The 26,788-nt window shown below is 43.6% G+C and overlaps 2 protein-coding genes and 1 long non-coding RNA gene across 15 annotated transcripts in view; 1 reads left to right on the top strand and 2 right to left on the bottom strand.

Moving 5' to 3' along the window:
• Positions 1 to 6,289, bottom strand: part of LOC129215239 (uncharacterized) — a 253,283-nt gene extending 246,994 nt beyond the window's left edge. Inside the window, exon 1 of the long non-coding RNA XR_008579934.1 lies at positions 5,749 to 6,289. This is a non-coding gene — a long non-coding RNA (uncharacterized LOC129215239). The remainder of the gene's footprint in view (positions 1 to 5,748) is intronic.
• Positions 6,290 to 7,222: 933 nt separating this feature from the next.
• On the top strand, positions 7,223 to 24,902 carry LIG3 (DNA ligase 3). Of its 8 annotated transcripts, XR_008579848.1 has the most exons (22): positions 7,250 to 7,401; positions 7,771 to 8,349; positions 8,846 to 8,983; positions 9,934 to 10,131; positions 10,576 to 10,727; positions 11,671 to 11,837; positions 12,501 to 12,578; positions 12,680 to 12,848; positions 13,524 to 13,679; positions 14,138 to 14,269; positions 15,046 to 15,125; positions 15,560 to 15,647; positions 16,616 to 16,693; positions 16,958 to 17,081; positions 17,436 to 17,578; positions 18,426 to 18,500; positions 19,102 to 19,248; positions 20,293 to 20,467; positions 21,369 to 21,460; positions 22,302 to 22,598; positions 22,873 to 22,982; positions 24,765 to 24,902. XR_008579848.1 is itself a non-coding variant. In XM_054847250.1 (21 exons), the coding sequence occupies exons 2-21, from the start codon at positions 7,791 to 7,793 to the stop codon at positions 22,533 to 22,535; spliced, it is 2,874 nt and encodes a 957-aa protein (XP_054703225.1). In that variant the 5' UTR covers positions 7,250 to 7,401; positions 7,771 to 7,790; the 3' UTR covers positions 22,536 to 22,864. The 8 variants fall into 8 exon arrangements, 5 of the variants coding, with proteins under 5 accessions (XP_054703226.1, XP_054703225.1, XP_054703224.1 ...); XR_008579849.1 differs by lacking the exon at positions 22,873 to 22,982 and having other exon boundaries at positions 24,765 to 24,901; XM_054847250.1 differs by lacking the exons at positions 22,873 to 22,982; positions 24,765 to 24,902 and having other exon boundaries at positions 7,771 to 7,863; positions 7,975 to 8,349; positions 22,302 to 22,864.
• Positions 23,685 to 26,788, bottom strand: part of RFFL (ring finger and FYVE like domain containing E3 ubiquitin protein ligase) — a 33,190-nt gene continuing 30,086 nt past the window's right edge. For all 6 annotated transcript variants that reach the window (XM_054847256.1, XM_054847255.1, XM_054847259.1 and 3 more), the window contains one exon: positions 23,685 to 26,297. In XM_054847256.1, the coding sequence (XP_054703231.1) occupies positions 26,116 to 26,297 (182 nt within the window). In that variant the 3' untranslated portion in view covers positions 23,685 to 26,115. The remainder of the gene's footprint in view (positions 26,298 to 26,788) is intronic.

Genomic DNA, 26,788 nt, shown 5'->3' on the forward strand with positions numbered 1-26,788 from the left:
TAGAGGGACAGGGCAAGCCTGGACTTTAACTGAGTGAGAGAACTCAACAGTCTGAAGAAAGGGGCCAAGAGGAGCCTCATGAATTCAGCAAAGCCTCTCTACCTGGGACAGCTTAGTTCCCGTGTGTAAGTGCAGCCTAGGACCTGATTTTCTGGGCAGCAGCCCTGCAGAGAAAGACCTGGTGGTTCTGAGAGCAACAAAGTGAATGTGTAGTTATTTGGCTGGAGATACACGGAAGCCAAATGGCAGATCCTCAGTTCATCTCAAGTCATTTGCAAAACCCTTAAGACAGAAAATGGAGTTGCATTTCATTGAAAGCGAAGCGATAAGATATCCCAGGCAGCAATAAACCACCATCCCCCAATGTGCTCTGAGAATAGGCAGAAACAAATAGCCCCTAAAGCAACATTTGCAGATAGGTCAGAGGTTTTGCATTTGCTTTGGCTTCTTTATCCCCTTGCCATGCCCCAGGGCGCCGCGAGTGAGACAGAGGTATTGTGACAACCCATGCACTCTCTAGAGGGGGGAAGGAAGCACTTTGCAATCATTACCACTCAGCTGTTCAGACAGGAACCCTGAAACCCCTGCTTCCAGCACTGGAATTTAGGTGCAGGGTCTTTGGAGCTGAAGCAGCAGCAAACAGCCCATCCCTGGAGAGCTATTCTCTGCATAAACAGCTCTGCAGTGGCAGTCACAATCTGGCTCTGGAGACTTTTATGTCTCCAGTTTCCAATGACGATCAGTTTAATATTTTTTTAACATCCTTTCTCCCAAATAAAAGTCAGCTCCAATGTGGAATTGGCTCTAAGAATTGCAGTCCCCTGATCATAAATGCTTTCAAGAGATGCGGCGTGGTGATCAACACAAAGGTTAGATTAAGGCTTAGACTGTAGCTTTCGGGAGTCATACAAATCTGTTTACACATACAGCCCTTAGCACAGCAATGTGTAATGCTGCATACTACTTTGGGAGAGATTCAAAGAGAAATAACATAGTTTAGCACAAAACTAAGGAAGTTTCCTGTAACATTAAACAGCAGAACTTTCCTCCAAGCAGAGGTTTGTCTGTGCCTCCTTAGCAGGTGGCATCCTGAGGCTCTGTTAAAGCCCACAGGTAACAACTCCTACTCTTGAACAGCAAGAGGCCAAGAGCTGGGGTCTCCAGAAGTCATCTTGTACCTGAATTTCCATCTGCTTTCTTAAACATGTGGAAAGGCCAAAGAGTGCTAATACTTCATATAGCTAAAGATATCCCACAGCCTCCTTGGGCAGGACAAAATGAAGCAACTGTCATTATTGCTACTCAGGTGTCAGAGTGAGATTAGATCTGCAATCAAGTGTACCTCCATCCCACATCACAGGCAGCAAGGCACAATCTATACCGAATTTGTTTAGGAGTTTCTTTCATTTAACTGTCTTTGCTTTGAATGTATGACATCCATACAGACCAGCTGTCGAGCACAGATTTGACAGACTGGCTTGAAAGAACATAGGAAAGTGCACAGCAGCCTTGGGACCACTTTGTAGTAAACCAGAGCACACAGATTACCTGAGACACAAAAAGAAGTTAAAACTGCCTTGGCCCTGTCTGTTCTGTATCGGTACACAACTGCCACTTAGTATAATGAAGAAACAGAGAAGAAAAATTGGGAATTTGAAACCTGCAAGATTCCTGGCTGTTAAGATAATAAGCAGTGCTTTGCACACGTATGCTTTTAACACAACCAACCACAGATCTGACAGGGACAATGAAAGGTAGGCACCGATTAAATTGCACCATTTTCTTTCTGGTCACAAGTGCTACTTTTCAGGAGAACTAGTCAGAAGTGTTTCAATAAAAAGCTGTTTACATTCAAAAATAGCCTTTTTATCAGAAGCCTTACAGACTTTCCAAAAGAAAAAAAGACAAAAAAGTTTAAAGTTTTATAGCCTTTCTTGAAAATATTCATGTTTTTTCTGAAATTAATTTTAGACATCGCAAAGAATGGTATCAAAGTGATCTCTAGGTTTTAGCAACAATGATTCCCTAACAAGGTCAATTAAAAAAAAATTTCAGCTGTGGTTTCAATCTCATTCTCAAGGATTCAAAGCTAAAATTTTCCATCAAAATTTTAAAAAAATCTTCTCCAATCCTACAGAAATGACAAATGAATTTGGGAAGTGCTTTGAAAGAAACAAACAAAAAATTGTGAGGCTTTTATTTTAGCTTTCCTTTGTTTTCCAAAAATAGGTGTCATCTTTCAATCAGCACCAACATATAGTATGAGATTTGTGTTCACTATACTTGCGTGTGTAATGATGCTGGTATAATTTGCAGCAGATGTACATTTGGGGAGAAATTATTTTCCTCAGAATCTATTTGTGTGGGAGGATGAAGTATGGTTATAATGAAGGTGCTGTGGGAGCTGAATGACTTTGCATCTCAAGTACAGGTGCACTTGGGTGTAACTTAAACATAGTTTGCAATCTCTCTAAATGGAGCATTTATAGCCAATTACACTTGTCATTCACCTTGCAAATACGTCTATCTAATTTAACAGCATATGCAGTAAGCAGAAAAATAAAGGATATTATATTAGCTGACAGCAGAATAGAGGTGTAGATGTCAGCATCTGTATATATTGCACATTTGGCAGATTTCTGAACCGAAATACAACGAATTTAAAGAGTGGCCTTCAATGCCCTTATTCTCTCTGCATCAGAAGCCTCCTGTCAAATGTAATTTCCTCCAGGAAGACGTGAAGCTAGCTGAGACTTTCCAAAACCCGTCCAAGTGATTTGGACACTCACTTCTCATTAGTATTAACAGCAAATGGGCATGAGCATCTCCTAAAAGCCTTTGGAAATCTCTGACATATTTTTTGTGGCTGTTAAATGACTCTTTGGGCAACCTGCACTAGAAATGACAAATTTCACATTTGTTTCCCTACACTCAGATATCCATAATATCCATGTACCAAATGTCAAGATTTTCCCTCAAAAAGACAGCAGAGATGCGATAAGGAGGAGGGGAGAGACAGACTTGTGCTGCGTTTGGATTAAAGGACAAAGTTCACATTTCAAAACTGTCTCCTCCACAGAGGGCTGTATATACCAATTTCAGGATAATACCACATTCATCGTCATCTTTTTGTCACTGCCCTAGGCAGGCATGTCACTGCAATGGGAACAGGGATACAGGAGTTACATGGTTGCACGTGTCACATGCGCTGAATCACAAGTGCCGCCCTGGAGAGCGCTAACATGGAGGGAAAGGAAAGTGAATTACCGTCTGTACACCTGATTAGATGTCCTACAGAAGGGAACAACTATTCTTTTGAGATCCAAATCTTTAGCGTTACACCTTAGATGATATTCAGTTCCATTTACAGTTCCAGGAAACACCCTTCCTCTCCATAAGAAGAAAATGTGGACTGACGAAAAGCAAGCACATTTGTAAACTGAGAACAGATTATATTCTCTCCTTTCCCCACCGAACTGAGGGCCAGAAAGACGCTTGTAAGAGATTTCATTGCTGTTATACACATCCAGCTTCAACTTTTCACACCCTTAGAAGCCAGAAAGCCTTGTAAGCCACTTCTCAAACCTGTGAATCCTTTCAGACTTAACTGTCACCTACCACTCTATATTTGATTTCACCATTAAGCTGGTAGTAGCTTTTTCTTTCAAAGCCCCAACCAAGTAAGTCTTACCAAGAAATATATATGCAAATAAGTGACTAATATTGAGCTTTATAACTCCCTTACATGGCTTCTTGATCTGTTATTTAACTGACATCACTTCTCTTTTTTTTTTAAATGTATTTCATGTATATATGTCTGTTTTCTATAATCTTCCCCATTTCTCTTATCTCTTGTATTTTAATAAACCACATGTCCAGATTCAGTATCTTCTTTAGCAGCCAGAGAAGGAGATATATTTGTTCATTGCAGTTATTAAAATTCTAAACATCTCCCTCCCTTTATTTGATTTTAGTGAGATTCTGGACATTTTCTCAATACCGAGAAGATTGGATTCATTGGAATGTAACTCTGAAAGAAGTCTTGCATCAAAACTTTAATTTCAGTTCAAAACCCCATCAATTTAAGGTATCCCCAGAAGATCTGGACAAGGTGAACCTTTTTTTATGAACTATTCTCAACACTAGTTTCAGATGAAAAAATTGGTTTTTGCTTCTTAACACTGAGAAAAAACACAAACAAAACCCGAGACAATTCTTTCGCTTTCACATATATTTTAATTCCTGACAGGACTCCTGATGGCCACTTTGCCTAAGCAAGGACAGATTTAATCCTTTAAATCTGACTTTTGGGGCATTAACCTCCCTGTATTAGTGGAATAAACTACTTAAAACAGAGTTCTGCTTTCCTAGGGGCCTCTCTACTAGTCTGTCATTGATGACTTTTACACAGAGAGCGCATCATGTTAAGAGGCTCATCTCAGCAATTCCAGTATTAGCTACCAAGAGAGACGCCAGCAGTGATTCCTCGCTGATCCTTTGAGAAACAGCAGTGATTTGTCTCCTTGTTTTCTCTCAGTTTTCTGTGAACTTGGTGTCCTGTAGTTTTGTGGAAAGATGCTCACTGGATATATTGCTCCAGTCAGAGCTGTTTAAAGGTACATCTTGGCCAAAGTGGGAGTTGGAGGAGTTTATTCAAATAAGACTGTAAAACCCAAAGCAATTTTAATTCCTCCCCTTGCAAACATACTTTCCCACTCAGAATAAGAACAGTAGATGCACATTGCAACTTCGGAGGAAGAAAGTACTTATGTGGAAAACTTAAGAGCAGTGGCCAAAATCAGGGGCTTTCACTCCCACACCAGTTGAAACTTTTGTATCTCTTCCTAATGTCATCTCAGACCTGCTAGCCAGAAAAAGCTCAGAAGATGCATAGTTTCAACTTTTCCTCTGTTCCTTTGGGGCTACAGTGGAAGAATAGCAAAATTAATGGTCCAGGCTAAAGACTCTTAAGCTACATTGCTCCAGAGAAAGAGAGCTAGAATTAGGAGTGCCCCAGCTCTGCTGCTGTTATTCCCAGGCCTTTCAAAAGCAACCAAACATCAGTTGTGTCTGTTTTCCACTGAAGAAATTAATCTGAAACTCACACTTTCTCCAAGCAGCATTCTGCCACCTGCCTGCGCATACTGCATTTCATCACAGGTCAGGTCATCAATCTCCAGTCTCGGCAGGACTCTCTGGAGGGGAGCCCTCCTACTTCACTTACCTGTCCATGCTGCCAGCCAAACACCCTCCAGACTGAAAAGAGCCAGAAGGCAATTCATCTTACCCCAACTCAAGCCTCTGAAATGCCCTCTGCAGGTTCCTCTACTGATTATAGACACAGCCTAGTTTAGATCATGTTGCTGACTTCTAGACAGTAAAAGTTAGGGAAGCGAATCCCACCACTGAGAGGTTGCTCAGCTGCCTTATTTAAATCCGATAACGATGCACTGCAGTGTATGTCAGCCCTTGAGCCCATCTTTCCATCTCTTTTACCAGGCTCAAACATACAATGAATGAGAGATGTCCCCAAAGGGGATGCTGTGAACCCAGCAAGCTCTGTCTGAACAGTTTACCCTCTACATCTTTTCCTGGGTTTTATCGTTTTCTTCCCCTATAAGAGACCACCGTTAATGCAAACTGTTGCATCAGTCACTGCTGGTTCTGTAAATAATTTCTCAATGGTACATCTTTTTCAAAGCAATTTGAATGATTAAAAATTTAACCACGTTAAACTTGCACACATACCTTTAATCCAGATCTGTCAAATGCACGGTCTCGGAGCTGAATGCATACAGCCTTTTGTGCAGCACCTTAAAACTGAAGCATAGTCCTGTCTGGATGCCTTCCATGTAAAGTCAATAGCAGTCAAGAAGTCCTTTGTGAACTCCCTGAATCCTTCTGCAAGTCCTCTTCTTGTGACTCAAAGCCCCAGTTGGATTTGGTCGGGGGAGCTTGTTTCTTTCTTTCGTTTTGGGGTTTCCACCACTTCCGGGCCATGAGGAACAGGAAGGTGTGTTTCCATTCTGAGATCACTGATTGAACGCATTGTCCGAGAGCAAAGCATTGCAGTGTAAAGTATTGCAAAGTAATGCAGACTGATTGCTTTACAGACAGTTCCTATTGATCAGAAATGCTTATCTCATGGACTTCATCCCGGTTTTGTGACCAGACGTAGTTGTTATGCTCATCCGCAGCTCCGAATAGCGTGGTTTGTGCAGCAGGAGTTCGGTGTGCTGAGAAAAAGAGGAAGGCTGCCTGTACCTTGCAACTAGACGGAGGCCAACAAAAAGACAGACACGTGTCTGGTGAAGCAAATTCTGAACCTGATGCCTCATACTCTGCCTTTGAGGTACAGCAAAGCAGGTGAGAGACAGCCCAGCTGTAACAACCTACACAGCATCCTTGTCTGGGATGAAGGCAGGAATCCCATTGGTGCGTACAGCATCTGCTCCAGCTTCCTCAGCAGCCTCCTGGCACAGTACAACAGCACCTTCATCAGAGAAACAAGGATGGCTGCCACCACCATGGCCAGCAGCTGGACTGCAGGCACTTGCCCATCTGTACTGGGATGAAGGGTCAGGGGGCTGGGGTGATATGGCAGCACCTCAGGGCCTGCGCAAACACACTGTAGGGCTCTCAGAAGGACAATTTCAGGTCAGGTGATAGAGCAGCGCTTCAGGCCTGTGCAAAGTGAAGCACTCTTGGAGGGCCCAGTTTGAAGGCAGCGCCTCAAACCTGCACAAACATGGCATAGCACTCTTGCAGGACCAACTTCCTGAGGTGAGGGGTAGGGCAGCAACTCGGACCTGCATGAACACTTCACAGCACTCTTGAAGAACCGATTTTGAAGACCAGCTGATACAACAGCACCTCAGACCTGCACCAACGTGGCGCAGCACCCTTGGAGGGACGATTTGGTGAAGCCAGGGGCAGGGGCATTGCCTCAGACCTGTACCGACACGGCGCGGTGCTCTCGGAGGGCCGATTCTGGAGGATTCGCCTCAGACCCGGACACACAGGGTACAGAGCACAGCGCAGCTGAGAACCGCCCACGTGCCAGGACGCAGCACCGCCTCACTCGCGCCCGAGGCGGGAAAACGCTCCGCAGCGCGTGCGCGGGGCAAGGGGCGGGGTCTGTACTCGGTGGCGAGGCCAGCGCCGCGCGGGCGGGGCCAACCGCCTCCACCGGCGCTTCACGCACGCGCACGACCTGCGCGCCACTTTCGGGCGGAAGAGGTGGGACGCGGCGCAGCGCGCATGCGCTCTGCTCTACGGAAGCCTGCGGGCCGCTTTGAAAGGCACGGCGGTGGCGGCGGCTCCGGCCTATAGCGAGGGCTGGAGGGTGTCGCGTCCGCCGGCCGGAGGGGAGGGCGGGATGGCGGCGCCGTGAAGATCTCGGTGAGTCCTTCGCCTCGGCCACGGGTGGGGCGGGGGCCTGGGGCCTGTAGCGGCGGGAGGCTGCGGTTCGGCCGGGGCGGGCAGGGCGGGAAAGTGGCCTTGGGACGGGCTGGCGGGGCCGGGGCTCGTGTGTGAGGGGAGAAGGGGCTGGAGGCTGAGGGTGAGGGGGGGTCCGTGGTGCAGGCGGGGGGAGGATCAGGGCCTGCGGGGCAGGCTCAGGGGTGACGGAGGCCGTTGGGGGCTGGGGAGGCAGCTGTGGGGCAGCTGGGAGAGGCGTGAGGATTGAGGCCTCGGGGAGGCTCCACGTCCCACGCCGGGCAGAAGGCACAGTGGCCGGGGGCGGCTCAGTGTCTCCTCTCTCGCTTGCAGCACACCCCGGAGCAGGCTGGATGCCCGCAGGCAGCAGGACACTATCGCAGGCTGCCCGGGCGCTCTGCAGGGGCACAGGACTTTTCTCCCCACGTACGCAGGTCTCCTTGCCAAGACCCTGCCTTTGCTGTGTTGGCCTCGCCGGGGCCAGCCCCAGTTACTGGTACCAGCTGCTGTTACGGCGTGTATCTCTCTGGTCCGCAGGCAGAAACCAGGGTGGTGGCGCTAGGGCTTTCCATTTCTCGCTGCTCTTGAACGCGTGGCTTCGCCAAGCCTGTACAGCTGCAGAGGACATGGCAGAGCAGAGGTACTGCGTAGATTATGCCAAGCGTGGCACAGCAGGCTGCAAGAAATGCAAGGAAAAGATCGTGAAAGGAATGGTGCGCATTGGAAAGATTGTTCCAAATCCTTTCACGGAGTCTGGCGGGGACATGAAGGAGTGGTACCATGTGAATTGCATGTTTGAGAAGCTAGAGAAGGCCCGGGCCACCACCAAGAAAATTGAAGACATCACAGACTTGGAAGGGTGGGAAGAGCTACAAGATGGGGAGAAAGAGTTAATCAACAAGCACATCTCAGGTGAGACACAAGGCAGCACCTGGGTCACTTTTCTACATTACTCATTTTCAGGCTATGCCACTGATTGCCACACAGGCGTGCCTTTACCACGAAACGCTCGTTGATGTATTAGTGTGACCTAGTGACAAAGTGGGTAGCACTGCTCAAATCTGTGTGTCAGCTCTATAGGAAAGGGAAGTAGTAGTCACTTCTACAATAACGCTTCTTAATTAATTTGTCACAACTGACTATGGAGAGGGTCTGGGTGGTTTAATTCATGTGCAGACACGGGCAGATAAATCCCAGGAGGAAGCATCAGTCACTTTCCATTTTCAGCTTTTTTTCATGATCTTTAATAAATTATGTAGTCTTTTGCTATCTGAAAAAATGTTCTTTCACTTTTTTTCCTCCACTCCAGTTCTTTTAAGACTTGTTTGTTGCAGTATATCTTACATAATATGTTGAGAGATGTATGAGATTATTTCTGAGTGCTGGTTTGAACCTTGCTGTTTTACAGAAGCTAATTCCAAGGCTGCAAGTACGCCGAAGAAAAAAGTGATAGTCCAAGCTAAGCTCACTGCCACAGGACAAATAACCACAAAAGATCCATTGGCTCTCATCACTCCATCACCAAAGAAGTTCTCTGGTTTCACAGGTAGGACTTAAAAAACGATTCTGCGAAATCCTTCTCTTCTAATATCAGCATCGGGGGTGTTTTAACTTGGCTCAGATCAGTAGTTTTTTATCTATAGAAGGTGGTTTAGTTTTAATTTCTTTTTAAAAAATCTGGTTTGCCAAAAAATTGTTAGTGCTTTCTTAAGCTGTCAGTCTTGAAAGAACTGATGTTCAACTTTCTAGTATTCCCAAGGAAACAAAGGTTATGCAGTAACCCACGTTGTCAGGCTGACTCCACTCCTGTGTTAGTCCATTGGCCGATTTCAATCAAACCGTGAAGGTGTAGAGTAACGATACCCCATGTGGAGCTCAAAATCTGTAAAAAATTAGTTGTGAGGGATTCGCAGTTGCAGTGTTCATGGAAGGGAGAATGGTTATTCTTCAATAGCTTGTCCTGAGAAGCAGCTGGCAGCAGGACAGTCAGGGCATGGGCACTGGCCTGACACAGACGTGTATCTCTGAACCACCCAGAGCACATGTTGCCACATACAGAGCCAAAGAGATGAGTAGGGGTATTAGTATTATGAAGAAGAGGGGATGGGGACATTTTTTCCCCCGTTTTAGAAATTATCTTAAGAAAACATGTTGCTGTGAAGGGCAAAGTAGAAATAAAACAGAAGCATCTGCCAGCAGGAATTCCTTTTCACCAAGGCTTCACCATATTTGTCTGGCAGAATTAAGGTCCAGAAAATTCTGGTGTACTGTGAAAAGCAAAACTAATGAAAAAATAGTTTGGAGTTTTTCTTTTAATGGTAATTAAAATTTAAAGTCACAAATTTTGGTGTAGCACAGATCATTATTCAGTTCCGAAGCTTTGCCAGCATAATGGGACTGTTCTTTTCAGCTTGCCAAGCAGAGGTGGCTTCAAACTTCAAAGTTTGCACCATATTGTACTTGTTAAAAAAGCAACTTCTTATGTCTTTGATGCAGCCAAGCCAAAGAATTCAGAAGATGTCTCTGCAAACTCTTCCCACAAGTCTAGCCTATCTGCAAAAAAATGTGATCCGAAGCACAAAGACTGCTTGCTGCGAGAGTTCAGGAAGCTCTGTGCCATGGTTGCTGAAAAGCCGAGCTATAATGTGAAAACACAGATCATTCAGGATTTTCTGAAGAAGGGATCTGGAGGAGGTACGATTCCTGCTTGGCATTCACAGCCTATGAAAGCCCTCTCAAAATCAACCTCAAAGTATTATTTCAAAAGCAAGGAGGAAATAAAATTTGATTGCTGTGTAGTCCAAGCCGTGTGCTGTGATGATTTCTGAACTATGCTGATTGCAGAGTGAACTGTTCATCTAAATAACAAATTCAGATAAGGATTAATCTCAGTCTAGGATTGTGGGGAATGTTTGTAGATGCCGCCAAACTTAGTGCTGGGACCAGATTTGGAGACAGTTGTGGGCATTTCCCCTAAGAAATCTCCTTTCGCATGAAGCAGAACAGTATGGTGGAAAGAGTAAGCCCCAGCTGTGGGGTTTTTTTCCCCAGCGTCATGCTAATGGGCACAAACACCTAGAGCCTGTATGTGAAAATAAATTGTGACAGTTTCTAATGGTCTGTGCTTTTTTTTTCCAGATGGTTTTCATGGTGATGTATACCTGACCATTAAGCTGCTGTTACCAGGTGTCATTAAAATTGTTTACAACTTGAATGATAAGCAGATTGTAAAGCTGTTTAGTAGGATTTTTAACTGCAGCCAAGAAGAAATGGTCCGGGACCTGGAACAGGTGAGTATAGACAGCAGTTCTCTTAATTTCTGCTGTTCAGTTCCTTGGTATGGAAATTCTGTAATGGCTTTTTTTTTTTCCCCACTCCTATTTGAAAGATTGTTAGCTTGACTGTTAGAATGAGAGTTGGTGATTTTTTTTTTTTTTTTTTTTTTTTTTTGCTGTAGCAGTTTTCATAGCACTTTCTGCCATCTGGAACCTTTAGAAAATAATGTTTGAACAGAAACCAAGATATTAATTGACCTGCAAAACTTTAGAAAGCAAGACTAAAATATCTAGGCAAGTCGGGCTGCATCTGCTTTGTCTAAACTGCTTTGTCTAGCATATTCCTATGTAACTGATTTGTATGACTTTTTTGTAACATCATGTAGCAAAAACTGTGATTCAATTAACAGATCTGTTACTGTGAGCTTAAGTAGATTCGTATAATTAAGCTACACTCGTACAATTGCAAGTGCTCACATGTGTGCATTTAATTCCAGTGCATAGGAGTTGGTAATTGACTATGCACACTTCTGATTCATTGCAAGATGGAGAAAATGGGTGAATTAGATAATGAAGCTAATTGTTTCACCTCTGTTTATTGCCTTTGTATATACCGCCTTCTAGTGACATCACTAGACTGTTTCAGATCCTTGGATTTACAAGTGGATTCATCCTGAGGCAATAACAGGTCTGTGATGCTGCAGCAGAGAAAAATAGAGCAATGAGATGATACTGGTACTCTTACTTATCTTTTTTTTGCAAATGAAACAGCTGAGAAGCTTTATTCTGTGTTGTGGTGGCTTTTTTCTAATGTTTGATTCAAATTCCTTCATGCGATCCCAGGATCATTCCTGTGCTTTATCCTACTTACTGGAACTATGTTAAATCCCCAGTGGGGCATCCCTGTTCTCTAGCTGTAGCTCTGATCCACACCCTTGTTTTGGTTTTTTGGAGACAGGGAGATGTTTCCGAGACCATACGCCTCTTCTTTGAACAGAGCAAGTCTTGTCCTCCAGCAGCCAAAAGTCTCCTGACGATCCAAGAGGTAGATGAATTCCTAATCCAGCTATCCAAGCTTACAAAGGAGGATGACCAGCAAAGTGTGCTGCAGCACATCACTCGCAGGTAAGGAAAGTAACCGGCCTCTGAAGGTTTACCCTAAAACTAGGAGTGGTTATCAACATATCACAAGCTGGAATAGGTGAAAAACTAATAAGCCACAGAGACTGACCTTAACATCTGTTAGTGGTTTGATTAAGACACCTTGACTGCTGACCAGCAGTGGAGAACATGTATGGCTCCCGTTCACACCAGAGGATTTCATCCTTGCCTGTCAAGACGCTGTTCAGCCAGTACTAAACAAGTGGCTTGCAGAACAACCTTAATGGTATTTAGCTGTTAATTAAGTTGCTGTTCTTAGGTATGTTGGGAAAAGCCTTCAAGCCATTTAGACATGTTGAAGATTCTTGATCTGGCTCACTTTGTGTTGATCTGAGGATGTTACTTTCACTCTTGATGCATTAATTAAGTGAATGTTGGAAGGTACATCAACACTGAGGCAGAATTAATACTTGCATTCAAACATAAAGATGCTAAAAAGCCTTTTGGATATTCTCTTGTGCCTCTGAGACGTCACTAGTAACATGTGTCCTCTTTGAGTTTAAACCCAACAGAAGGGGAGGACCTTTTTTTTTTTTTTTAACAGAGGCCTGGATCAGTTTGTTTATTTCAGCTGGAAGGCAGTTCAGTTAAATGTCTACTATTTCTGAATCTTCTCTCTCACTTCAGATGTACGGGCAACGACCTGAAATGCATCATCAGGCTAATTAAGCATGACTTAAAAATGAATGCTGGAGCAAAGCATGTGTAAGTCTTACCCTTCATTGTGAGATCAGAAGCGGGCATTAGCCAGGAGCAGCAGACCTGAGGTTAATCCATGTTTCCTGCCTCTCCTCAATTTGTTAAAGGTTGGATGCTTTGGATCCCAATGCTTACGAGGCGTTCAAGGCATCACGCAACCTCCAGGACGTGGTAGAGCGAGTCCTGATGAACCAGCAGGAGGCTGAGAAGATGCCAGGTCTGAAGCGAACTCTCAGTGTGCAGGCCTCTCTGATGACCCCGGTTCAGCCCATGCTGGTAATGTTGGCTCCCCTGAATGGTAACTTCAACTGAGCAAGAGATCGAGTCCTCATATGGACTGTCAGGGACCCTCACCTTTAAGAATCAGTACACAGATAAGTGCCTGTGTGTAGTATGAGCCGATAGTGTGTGCAGTGCTGAATTTTATGTTTAATGCCATTTCATAAAGTGTTTCCTACCAAGAGGCCAGTATTCAATGTATTGAGTACTTGCAGCTTCAGTGACACTGCAGAAGCTAAAATCTTGACTTGGTTTCAGTCCAGAAATGACTTTTTTGTTTGCTGTTATTCCAGAAGTTGATCCTTTCTCTGGAAATAGCACAAGCTTTCCTTTGGATTAGAGATTCAAATAAGTTTGGTTTTTGTTTGAACAAATCAGAGTTAAATATTTACTTCTGGGCTAAGCACACTGCTGCAAAAGGGACAGTACTTACACCTTTAAGTATTTGGAGGAGATAAGCACTGAAAAGCTGTAATTATCTGGGCATATGCAAATGACTCTTAAGTAAATGAGTAATTAAGAAAAGGAAGACTTGGACTGGGTATCAGAGACCCTGGACAAAAAGATCTACAAAGGAATTGGTAGTTCATTCATGCACCTAGGTTACAGTAGCTTTATTTTTAAATCTATCAGCTGAGTTTTTTGGAACTTCTCTCTCTCCACCTTTCTAAGGCTGAAGCTTGCAAGTCAATTGAGTATGCCATGAAGAAGTGCCCAAACGGCATGTATGCAGAGATCAAATACGATGGTGAGCGTGTGCAAGTCCATAAAAATGGAGATCATTTCAACTACTTCAGCAGAAGCCTCAAACCTGTCCTCCCACATAAAGTAAGCACCTATAAACTGTCTCTTCTGTTCTGCCAGCTCCTCTATAAACATGACTGAATTTCACAACGGTTTCTATAGGCAAGGTGGATACCTTCTCTTGTAGACTTTTTTCTAATTTATGTAGATACTTGGAATCCTGAAAAGCAACGCTTAATAGAATTGTAATCAATTAGTTTTGGTGGACGTTAAGAGCTTGAAACCGAACTTAAGCTATATGCCTTAGAGTCCCCCTTATGCACTGCATTTTGGGAGGCTTGATGCCAGCTGGGTGACTTAGAAAAATGAGTTTTGAACAAATATAACCGTTTGTAGACTGTGCCGTCTGTACCACAGTAGAAAGTAAAGCTCGTGCAACTATGCATACACGTGCCTCAGACACGCTTCTAGAGAATACTTCTGCATTGGAGTGAGTTCCTCTCTTCAGCCAGTAGATGTATTTTTCTTTTTTTTTCCCCAAGGTAGCCCATTTTAAGGACTTCATCCCCCAGGCTTTCCCTGGTGGGCAAAGTATGATCCTGGATTCAGAAGTTCTTCTGATCGACAACAAAACAGGCAAGCCACTTCCTTTTGGGACTCTTGGTGTACACAAGGTAAAAAAATAAAAATAAATTAATCTTTTGTTGTGCTTGGAGAGTGTTATTCTGCTGACTTAAATGCACTAGCATGCAGTCTGTTATCACAGGATAATCTGAGAGATCTGGTGCTTACTAGAGCATTTGGGGGAAAAATAAGATCCCCGAGAAGGCTGCTATTAATGAAAAGGTATTGCACTAGTACAATTTATTTGATACTAAGCTCATCACTAGCAGGACAGTAAGAAAATTTCAGCTCAAGATAAATATTAAAAAACACTTGGAAAATCTTGCAATCCTGTCATTGCTTATCGTTGCTTGAGCAACGTATGGCAGATTGGAAGGCCAGAATGATGCAGAGAGTAGTTAGGCTGTATGAATATTATGTAGTGCTTATGTCTAGACTAAAAGGTGGTGAGGAAGAGGACAGTAAAATGAAAATTAAATTGTAAGTGCTTTAAATTGAAGTAGCCATTAATCTGCAGTCTCTAGAACGCTTTTCCGTTTTTGTTGCAGCTGTAGTGATGGATGTTACATTGCCTGAAGTAATTAATATTTGTGGCATTATTTCTTTGTCACTATGAAATTAGCATTTTTTATTTTCTTATTTTACGCTTTGACACATTCAGTCTAATCTTAATTCTCAGAATACTTGTGTCCTTTAGAAGAGACCTAAGCTTATTATAACTAAAAGATTATGGAGGTAAAAATACATCATTTTGTTCCTGTTATTTTTCTAAAACTCCATGGTGCTGCTTGCTACAACTGCAAATTTCTTTTTAATTGCCTTTCAGAAGGCTGCTTTCCAAGATGCCAACGTTTGCCTGTTTGTGTTTGACTGCATCTATTTCAATGACATCAGCCTGATGGACAGGTATGTGTCTGCTGCAGTGTGAGAGTAGCCTGACCGGTTTCCCAGCATGAACTTGCTGGAATATGCTTCCACTGCAGAGGGAGCAGTTCATGTTGGCTGTTAAGACTGGCCATTTACCCCTCTACCATCAAGACAGCACAGACAGGGAGGACCTTTGATGTGCTGTGGAGCATCACTATGGAGCTCCATCTTGCTCTGCACCTCCAAAATAGCAGGATTAACTGCATTTCAGCTGGACGGAAATTCATATTATATCCTCTGAAACTAAATGTACACTTAACACAAAACTTCTATTTTATAACTTAGTTCCTGGAGGAAAGTAAGAATTGATTGTCCTTTCTGGAACTCTGTAGGATAAGTCATTCAATTATTTAAATTGCTTTTCTCCATGTTCACATGACTGGTACTTCATGTTGAAATCGCTTGTTTGTTAGGCCTCTGTGTGAACGTCGGAAGTTTCTCCACGACAACATGGTTGAAATCCCAAACCGGATCCTGTTCTCAGAGATGAAGCACGTCACCGTGAGTTCAGTGTTAAAATAGCATGCATGGTGATCTCATAGATTGCACTCTGGACACTTCACTGCTCCTTTACCACCTGGCCTTTTTATGATTAAGGCTGCAAATCCAGCAATTCCCTGCTTGTCAAAATGGTTCTACTTCTGGACTGTGTGCAAGACTTCTTGAGCTAGCATTGTTCAAGAAGGCCATGCCTGTGCTCCCATCTCGGCTACAGCCACTTCAGCATAGTCTCAACTTGCAAGTCTTTTTTGGTTTTTTTGGCTTCTTAATGATTTTGTAGACATTGTGACTTTGATGTTGTTAGGAGCTAAAGCCTGTTGTAACTTAGCCTGTACTGTGCAATGCTGAGCTGTCTAGAGAAGACTGAAGTATGACTGAGGGGAGCTAGACTGCTTTCAGTACCCAAACTGGCAACCTCAGGTGCCACACAGCCCTGTTTTTTGCAGCACAGATACATCCTGAGTGCTAAAAACTGCATTTAGACAGCAGCATGCTTAATTTTGCCTTTGTTATGCACAAGCCCTATGTCCCACTATTTCTCCTCGCTGCTATTGATTTCTGTAGCACCTTGGTTTTGGTGGAGAATGTGGCACATTTGGGGCAGAGACAGCATTTTTGGGAAGAAGAAAAAAGCATAGGTCCCAAGGCAGTTGCATACAGAAGTAAGCAAGCACTGCTGGCTGAGAAAATCTGATCTTGCATGTATGGGACATACTGTGGACACAATCGGTGTGGCTACCTCGTCTCTGAGGAGTATTTTTTAACTAACCAACCCTTCTCGGGGCGTATTCCCAGCTTAGTCACTGGATGAAGAGAACACATATAGGACTCTCCTTGGAAAACTATTTTATGAAATTACCCATTCATCTCTGCAGTTGCTTTGGTTTTAGTGCAGCACTGCTCCAAATAGCCTGAAAACCACAGCCCTTTGACAGTCTTGAGCTTACCACAATTCCTTTCTTTTTCAGAAAGCTTCAGATCTGGCAGACATGATCACCCGAGTCATCCGTGAGGGACTGGAAGGACTGGTGTTGAAAGATACAAAGGCAAGTTCACATTTCACTGGTGTATGCTGGGGATTGGGGAATAAAACCAGACAGAGGTATGTGGATGAAGCACACAAGGCTCAGCATCCTCGAAACACGTCTGGGTTCTTGTCGATGCTGACATCTAATCCGAGTTGCTCCTCACACATCGAGCACTGCTGTACCCTTGTACCGCCAAGCTGGATAAAAGCACGGGATATTTGAGGAGATAGCTGTCCACCAGATGATCCTTCTGACTGAGGGTTCTTGCCTTGTTTTGCACAGGGTAATTATGAACCAGGAAAACGACACTGGCTGAAAGTGAAAAAGGACTACCTAAATGAGGGTGCGATGGCTGACACAGCAGACCTGGTGGTGCTCGGAGCTTTCTATGGACAAGGCAGTAAAGGTCAGTCTCTGGACTTGGCTTAAGTCAGAGATCTGACAGTTCAGAAAACTCTCAAGCTTTTTCCTGCTCCAGGCCTCCTGTAGCATTTGGTGTCCTACCAGAATGAGACTGGCTGTGGCAGTCAGTGACATGCCAGGCTACGAGTTTGCTGTGGGTCTTGGGCTGGGCTCCTAGACAGCATAGAGGCTCTCTGTTTGGTTTTGTATATGGGAGCTGATGCTGTAGAGCCATTGCAAACCCAAAGGCCCTTTGACTCCCCAAGATGGAGAAGGGGTTTGGTTCATTACGTTGCTTTTGAAAAGCTGTGGCTTGTCCTGTAGAAGATGTGAAACACCCTGCTTTCCCCTCCTGCAGGTGGGATGATGTCCATCTTCCTCATGGGCTGCTACGATCCCAAGAGTGAGAAGTGGTGCACAGTGACCAAGTGTTCCGGTGGCCATGATGATGCCACCTTGGCACGTCTGCAAACAGAGCTGGATATGGTGAAGATCAGTAAGGTGAGAAGGGCTCTGGCATGGGGGCAATCACAGGAATGCTCAGCAAAGGCCTTGGTAAAAGCCTTCCTTCTGAGCTACAGCTGAGGTGCTGGCTAAATGCAGAATTGAAGTGCTCTGCTGTGAGTGAACAGAAGCTCAATCAGAGTTAAAGCAGATAAACTGCTCTGACACAAATGAGATGTAGGTGCAGCCAGCTCCCAAGGTAAGGCTCTGCCTCAGATTTGTACTCAGCTGCTGAGTGGGAGGCCAGGCACCATCTGTTTCCTGCTAAGACAAAGTTTTATTGGGAAGAGCAGAGCAAGTACCTTTTTTTTTGGCATATTGCAATTGGTGAAGACAATCACTAGATGGGGCTGCAGGTGAGAAATGCTCGTCAGACTGTTGTCTTGTGGCTAGATAACCTGGCATGTTGGAGTTAAGATTTTTTGTGAGTGACTTACTTAGGTGAGGACTCTTACTTTTCAAGACTTGACAAATAAACAGAGAGATGAATTTTAATATTTACTTGACATCCTGCAAGCAATTTGCATCAAGGTTATAGAATCTTAAAAAAAAGAAAGGGTAGTTTTATATGAATCACAATTGGAGCAGCAACGTTATTTTACACGTGGAATTACAGTAATTGAGAGCTGTTACAGATAATTTTTGTGATTCTCTAGATAAGAGAAGCCACTGCAAATAGTGCACCTTGCACTGCAGGCTAAAGCAGGTTTCATCTGTACAAAGGCAATATAATACGTATATGCTAATCTACTTCTAGGTTATCTTTCAGCAATGTCTTTTGTAGAAATAGCACTTATGATCACATATGAACCTATCATTTTGGTTTTGTGCTTTTAATTAATAGGATCCTAGTAAAATTCCAAGGTGGCTAAAAATCAACAAAATCTACTACCCCGACTTCATTGTCCCAGATCCAAAGGTAAGTGCTGTCAGTGTCATTTAACTATATTTTCCAGCCCTGATATAACAATCTACTGTACTTCATGAAAGTGTACAAATTGTCTCTGTTACAAGATTAGTCTTCATACTTGGAACAGGAAATTAAGCGCAAGTTTTTATCTCTGAATCTTGCAGGTGCATTTGAGGCTAAGTGCTTCATGAAGAAATCATACCTGCAGCACTTCTGGGAAATATTTTTGTGCATTAAATCCCTTCCAGAAGTGAACTTATTTTAAATCTGAGGCATGAAAAATCTGACTTAAAATGGTTGAAGCACAACTGTAACCCAAAAGTTGCTATTGTTTTATGAAATTTATCGGTATGCTTTGTGCCGTGTACGTCTGATAGAAAAGGCATTATTTAGAAATTGGCATTATATATTAGTGGAGGATCTCTGACTCGCTGAAGTTAAAATAGAAGTTTTTCTAGTTAATGTGACCAAGAAGTTCAGCTTGTGTGTATGGAACCCTGTGCTGGGAGGGAAGGGGTGGTGATGTAGAAGTAGAGGAATACAGATGTGTTGGAGTTAGTTCATGAGAGAACCCAGGAATGTGACGTGACTTCCTCAATACTGTGTTTAGAAAGCCCCAGTGTGGGAGATCACAGGGGCTGAATTCTCTAAAGCTGAAGCCCACACTGCAGATGGGATCTCCATTCGCTTCCCTCGTTGCACCCGCATTCGAGATGACAAAGACTGGCAGACAGCCACCAACCTCCAGCAGCTTAAGGTAAGTTAACACAGCATTTCTGCAGCGTGTTTGAGAGTAACTTCTGACAACGGTCTATATTTAAAAAGACAAATTCAGACAGCAGGGTATGTAGTAAAGACATCTGCTGACTGGTACCCAGGATGGCATGTTACATTTTCCAGTTACTCTAGGCTCAGGCTGCTTGCTGGATTATTTTGATGTGAATCTTACTCTTTCATGGGGCCTCTCAAGTCTCTTGAGCTGTTGTGTTGCGCACTTTCAGGGAAGTCTGTGCTGGCAGCTAGTTGTATCAGCTCTTGTAACAGCCTTCATGGTGAGGAATTTCCTTCCTGAAAGAGATGACCTTTATTCTCTTAAGTCTTTGTGGTCGTTTGGTCTCCCATTAATTACTGAGATTGGGGGAGGCATCTGGGAAGTGACTTAAGGGTAGGCTGACCCAGTTCCAGGGCACAGGGGCCAAAGGGCAGTGTGCCAGGGACCCCTGGGGCTGCACCCACCCCGCTCAGCTTCACTGATAGACACTGGTTGGCTTGCTGCCATCCCCGGCAGTCAGTCAGCTGTTGATGAGCTCTGAGCTCTGTTCTCAGTCTAGTTGTTGTCGTTTGGGCTGTCTTCGCACTGCCTACAGGGATACTGGCAGCAGATGTAAGTGCTTGTTATGCCATCGAAGCAAGGAGTGATTCAGCTCAGTCCTTCTGACTCCCTGTGCAGGTAAGGGACTCTTCAGACAGACTGTTCCCTGCAGCAATGGGTATTGTTCGTTTCTCAGGCTAGGGAGCCAGGCTCTGAGGAGTTACTCTGTCTTGCTCTGCAGTAGATCATGTGAATGAGCGTTTGTTACCTCCCTGTATGGCTTCCCTTAAGGTCAGGCAGCTGGGTGGAATGCAGAGAGCTTGAACAAAGTTGACAGGAAAATGGCTACCAAGAGGTGCAGGAAGAAAAAGCATGTGAGCAAACACTTCAGGGGGGGAACAAACAAGAGGAGCAAATGTATTATGGCTCGTGTGTAGTATCAGAGGCTTCACTGTGGCTAAAGGCAATGCTTTGTTTCTGGTGGGACAGGAGCTGTACCAGCTCTCCAAAGAGAAGGCTGATTTCAATGTTGTTGCTGGGGAGGAAGATGAGTCCACGGCTGGCAGCAGTGGAGAGAATGAGGGAAATTCCAGGTCTTCCACACCACACAGCACTATTAAAACTCCCCCAAGCAAGTCACCTGCAAAAGCCCAGAAGCCAGAAGGTAAGATGGTGCTTTCCAGGGAGAGGAGCCGCAGGGTGTGTTCTCTGTGTTTGGGGCAGGCCCGCTTTGGATCTTTGCCTTCTGTCAGATGCTTGAAGATCCCACGATAGCTTCCATGTGCACGTCAGGGCTAATGGGCAAAGCTGGTTAGACCCTTGGCTTGGCCTGTGTTATTCACAGCATGGATTGAATAGCCACGGCTCTGAGGTGTGCCAGGATTGAGAAAAGATGGAAATGGCACTGACAATTCTGTTTATGCTGGTGCTTGGGCAACTTGTTTAGACAATAAAAGCTCTCTGAGATTATATGCTGCTTAGAACAGATAGCTTGAACCTAGCAGTCTCGGTTATAGTTCGTACCAAAACTACTTTGGAGTGATTTCTCTGGGACTGCAGTCCCTTTTAATTTTGTTAGATTCAGGTCCTTAGCAGACTGTATAAGACTGATCTGAACAGCAGACCTGCTGCTCCCGTACCTGCAGATCACATGCCCTTTGGTTAGACATTTTTGGCTATGAACCAGTATTTAATTTTATTTGGATGAAATTCATGCATATAATAGGGCACCTGGATGGAGGGGATTTCCAGGTAGTAAATTGCAAAGCTGTGAAATGAGTTTGCTTCACCAGCACTTTGTCACTGGGGAATAACTTGAAGCAAATTTCTGAGCAGTCCCAAAAAGGCAGTGTGGTGACAGCAAGGAGGGAAGTTGAATAGCAACATCCCAGAGATGAGGGCAGGAAGATGCTGTGAGCCATTTGCAGTAGAAAAATGTGTCTTACTAGTTACATTCTAATTCATGGATTTTCCAGAAAGAGGGAGGAAAAGCCTTTTACCCTCTTCTCCCCCTCACTTTAATACACAACCAGTTCTGCATAAATGAGATGCGTTTTTGTTTTTAGAAAGCAAAGCAGTCATCAGATCCCCTCAAAAATCAGAGGAGAAGCGAGGGGAGAAGCGAAAAGCATCTGAGATGGATGACAATGGAAAAAAGGTACGGACAGCTGGAGAGCAACCACTTTGGGGTGGGAGGAAGCTGAGGCAGTTTCAGTTGTCTGTTCGCTTTTGCCTTCCATCTAAGAAAGTCTTTGAAATCTTCCTATAGCAGCACCCTATAAAATGAAATGTAAAGGCAAAACCAGCAACACTAATTCCCTTTGTAAAGGAAGCAGATGGCTGCAGCTCTTCTTTCCTGTTGCAGAGCTGATGTAACTGGGTTTGTCGTGCTAAAGGCCAACACTCTGTTCACCCACCAACAATGTCCTGCTCCACACAGTGGTGCGATTGCTGAGCAGCTATTCTTCCTGAGTGCTGCAGATAGAAGAGTTTAGAGCTGTGAAGGGAGAGAACTGTCCTTTCTAGCCCATTGTGCAGCAAATTGTAGGAGTGGATTAAGAATTGCTGAGCTATAATTTCCTGATAAGCCTGGAGTAGCTATTTTGATGTAAACAGCAAGCCCCCTCCCAGAGTGGTTATGTTCTCCTACTTTAACTAAGAAGCATCAGCTTGTAAAGGCAAAGACATTAAGATTGTGTTTACTGGACCACATCAGCATCACCACTAAGGGGAGTAATGGGGTGATAATTCCCCATAGCTGGGGCTGCACTGTTTAGCTGTAACATCTGGCTTTCTGAGGAACTGTATGAGTGTTGCTCTTGTGTATGATTTAATGGCGGTCCAAAGAGCAATTTCCAGTTATTAGGCATGGGATTAGAATGATAACCTTGGGAACTGTGAATGGACTTGTTCATGCCTCAAAGAATGTAGTGTAATTTCGAGACTAGTCTGATGGTTTTTACCAACCTATGCTTCTCATCCTCTTTAACAACGTGCAGATGCTGCTGGACATATTCACTGGTGTGAAGCTGTACCTATCGCCCTCTGTGAAGGACTTCGACAAAATCCGGCGGTACTTCATAGCATATGATGGGGATCTTGTGCCGGAGTTTGACACAGCCTCAGCAACGCATGTTATAGGGGACATTGATGAGAATCCTGGTGCTAAGCGTGTGTCTCCCAACTGGATCTGGGAATGCATCCGGAAACGGAGACTGGTAGCCCCATGCTAGCAATGTGGGGCAGCTGACCAGTCTTGACACCAGAATTCCCTGAAGGGAACAGCTGAGAACTAGGTAGGTGGAAGAAATGGTGAGATTCCTCTGTGGAGACATGGATAGAAATAAAATGCCCAAGTCCATCAGAGGTAGTTACAAAGGTCCATAACACCCGTATGGAATTAATTAAAACAACTCTCTGAAGAAATGTCACTGCTGAATCCATTTTTCTGCCCATAATGTAGACCACTGCACTTATCTAGGTGCTGGTTTAGTCTCCTTGGGTTTTTAAAGTTTGGGTATTTTTATAGATAAAGAAATAAAACTGAAGCAGTTTCTCCTTTGCTGTCAGGACTTATTTTCCAAAGGTTATTCTCTACCTGGACAGGAAAACAGACCACCAAATATGTGAAACTATTGGCTGTATTGCCAGGATCATTTTGCTGCATGGCTACAGTTTAGGTGAGACACCTGTGCTTCTCCTGGTTTGACTTTCCTTCCCTGTCTTTTCACATTCAGCACAGGTCTGTATCCAGTCACAGTTTACACCTCTGCCACAGGTTTCATATTAAAACTAAGACACCAAATAAGCTTCTGTTACAGCAACTGCTGTAGCGTTATCCAAGCATCCTCATTTGTTTTTCTAGACTATGTTGCTCATGTGTTCTGCTATTCATGTTTCAACAAGCAAAAGCTGAGAAAGGAGCTCTACCATCTGGATCTTTTAGGATAGTTGAGAGATCTCATCTGAAGCTACTATTGCAAGTACTTGAAAATTAATAAAATAAGATAAGGTTTAGATATAGAGGTTCATTTTAACTATTTTGCAAATGACAATGTGCATTTGCTGAATAACTCTGCACGAGTAGGCTGAGTGCACATGTACATCATGAAAGGAAAAGTGAGTTGACCAGTTTTGTCTCAAGGGGATGGAGCGTGCTCTCCCCTCTGTAATCTTCACTAACTTTTTAGCAGTACAATCTTAACTTGGCTTTTTCAGCTAACTTTTTTCCTTCAACCTCTTCTGTACTTGTACCCCACCCACTCACGCTATGTAAGCATCTGGTATCTCAAGCCTTTTCTGGTTGAGGTTCAGAAGTAGCTGTTAGGATCTCTGCTTTCTCCTAGCCTGTTGGTAACAGAGTCAGAAAACAAGGTTAATTAAATCACATTTCAACTTTATTATAAAATTATAAACCAAACTTCTGTACCAAAACTAGTAAGTTTAACCATCATAGTACCAAGAGGATTTAATAGAGAATAACATGCCCTTTCAAGTAGAATATTAACTTTTAAAATATTTAAACTATGTACAGTGTACATAAAGCACATAAATATTTCCATTTACTTTATTAGTTAAGATCATTATATTCCTTTGGACCATTAATCATTTTATTTCAGATTTTGATTTTCCTTTAAAAATAACTCACGTCCATAAGTAGAGAATCCATTTTTGCAAGGGAAACACTGTAGTCAGAAAAAAGAAAAAAAAAAAAAAGCAAACCAGAGTGCTCCCTTCAGAAAGCACATTTCAGAGTCATATGGCAGGTATAGCTTCTCATTCCTAACATTTCAGGCATTGATCTGCAACTTGATTTATCTGCTGTAGAAAATAAGCCTACCCTCTACAAGTAAAAGTCCATCTGCCCACAGGGGAATAATCTGCTTCCTGCTAAATTCCCCCAGCCCTGAGTTTATTGAAAAAATATGACAACATGAATTTTCACAGTGAATTTACTAAATGAGGCTGTTCAACACTTTGCATGTGTTTCTGTACCTCCTGAAGAGTAAATACAGTTACTGCTTACCTGCAATTTTGGGTTTTTTTAACATGCTGCATTGAACTGTACCAGTACTCTCTTTCCTGGTGGAAGCTACCTCAACAGGGAAGGAGGTAAAACTCAGAATTTTTAGTTCAATAAACCTCAGCAGCTGTTGCATTTTCATGGAGTTCAGAGACCACCTCAATAGTGCAGATGTTCTGCTACCTACTGAGTGATAGATTCTTCATCTTAAGTAAGTGCTTTATTGATTCCAGCTTGCAGAGTAGAGACCCTCCACTCCATGCCAGCTGAGAAGCAAGTAGCTACTCACGCAGTATTCCACGTTAAAGATTACACAAGTGTAATTTGCTGTTAACATATATTACTGCTTATTGCAAAAGGAGATGGCTTTCGTGATCACTTCTGTAACTGCACTTCCACTACTCCAGAAGCTGTAAGTGGCCACTTGTTTTTCATGCAGGGCCTCTGCTGGCAGCCATGCAGAGATGCAGTTTGAACAGAGTGATCACCCACCCCCATAAAGGGGAAAAACAGGAAAAAAAACCTGCAGAAGGTACTCGACATCACAAATGACTTGAAGTGAGTATACAATTCCACCATGGCTGAAAACTTAAGGCATGAAGATTGTGAAACTGCTGTACCACCAGCCAAATGGACTGAATGCTTGCAGGCCATTGTGGGGAAAATACACCAGTTACAATTGTCTCTAGAGAGTCTTCCAAATGAAAATGCTGTTTGCGCTTGCAACTGTCACTATCAGACACAGAATCTCCTATCCCCCCTCACAAGCAGAAAGAGTACAAAATAAATTGCTTTTGGTAAGCAGTCTGAAAGTAACAGGACTGTAAAATGGAGCAAAGGGAAGGAGAGGGGGGAAGCTGATTAGTAAACAGCATCTGCAATGATGATCACTTTTCTCATTCATTCAAGGGAGATTAAGTTTGCTTTCTTTCATGTCTCCCCTCTAAAAAAAAGTCATCTATACTTAAATATGATTGTGTAGCAATGGAATCCTTACTACTTTTTAGCTGTGTGTTTTCCTCACTAAACCCTCAAAAAGACTCAAGCAGATTTGTAGCTCCTTAATCAAGTGAAGTCAGTTCACTTTTCAAATGATTGCTGGCATGTAAACAGAAAACCACTGCCACCACACAAGGTAAGGCTGTATGTTTCACAGTCTCGCTCCCCTTACATTTTTCAATAATACAAAGTCCATCTTCAAATAAAATTGTACATTTTTTCCATAATTGCACTAGGCTAGAATTATGCTTATAATGAATATGGAAATCGGAGGCAGTCTGCCTGTCCTGCAAGCATAAAAATTAACATTGAATTTAACAAAAAAAACCCAAAACCAAGAACAGGCACAGTAAAGTTTTAATCTTTGAAAATAAAGTTGTCAGTGAGTGTATAAGCCTAAGCAGCAAAACAAATGTCACTTTTTGAGACCCCAGTCCACTTGAATATTCAGGGAAAAACAGGAAGCCTCTGAATGTGATGTTTGTGGTGGAAAGCCAAGCATCCATCCATCCTCAATGCTAGCGGATCAAAGTTATTCTAGAATGTAGGTGGTTAATTTCTGTGTCTGCTGCTGGCAATAAGGTCCAAGGAGTCCAGGCACTGTGGTGTAAAGCACTATAGTGGGAAGAGCACAGCCAGGCATGGCTCGAGTAAGAACAATTTTCCCCAGGCTTCTTCCTTCCCTTACTTCTAGTGGGGTCCATAAGCTAATCTCTGACCTAGTTGTAGCTGTTTTGACCATTTCTCTAACAGCAGACGCTTTAAGGCACACCAGTCTTCCCTACATACATTTAGGACTTAAAGACATGGACAGCCCTTATCACATACTGCCTGCATATGGGACATTCGCTCATCCGCTTCCCACACTTGGTGCAAGTCACCATGTGGCCACATTCTAGCAGGACGCAGTCAATGGGTGCATCCATGCAGATTTTGCAGAGGTTGTCCTCCGTGCCAGGGAGCCCAGCGCCACCTGAGTAAACAAGAGACCACAGTTTGCATGAGACAAAAGAAAGGTATGTCGGTTTTGTGAGTTTGCTTTGTCGAAGGGCTTCCCCTAATGTACTTCTGCACACTGAAGGTCTGAGAAAAAAATTCCCCTTTCATCTACACTGATGTGGGTATATCTGCTCCATCAGCTGGCAGGGAGCAGAAAGTTTTAGCTTTTACACAGTAATTTCTGTGCAATGAAAACAGAAATACCACTGTGATTTTTCACAACGAGGGGAATGAAGCAGCACAGGTCTCTTTTCCCAAGTAACAAGCGACAGGCCAAGAGGAAATGGCCTCAAGTTGCACCAGGGAAGGTTTAGATTGGATATTAGGAAAAATGTCTTTGCCAAAAGGGTTGTCAAGCACTAGAACAGGCTGCCCAGGGAAATGGTGGAGTCACCATCCCTGGAGATACTTAGGAGATGTGTAGATGTGGCACTTAGGGACAGGGTTTAGTGGTGGACTTGGTAG

Source organism: Grus americana, chromosome 19, assembly GCF_028858705.1.
Source record: "Grus americana isolate bGruAme1 chromosome 19, bGruAme1.mat, whole genome shotgun sequence".
NCBI classification, from domain to species: domain Eukaryota; kingdom Metazoa; phylum Chordata; class Aves; order Gruiformes; family Gruidae; genus Grus; species Grus americana.

Excerpts from the sequence above, each read along its gene's own strand:
- LIG3 (XM_054847251.1), top strand. The coding sequence starts at position 7,791 with ATGCCCGCAGGCAGCAGGACACTATCGCAGGCTGCCCGGGCGCTCTGC. Across the intron at positions 10,728-11,670 it reads TGGTCCGGGACCTGGAACAG|GGAGATGTTTCCGAGACCAT; the intron begins GTGAGTATAGAC and ends TTTTGGAGACAG. Across the intron at positions 16,694-16,957 it reads TGGTGTTGAAAGATACAAAG|GGTAATTATGAACCAGGAAA; the intron begins GCAAGTTCACAT and ends TGTTTTGCACAG.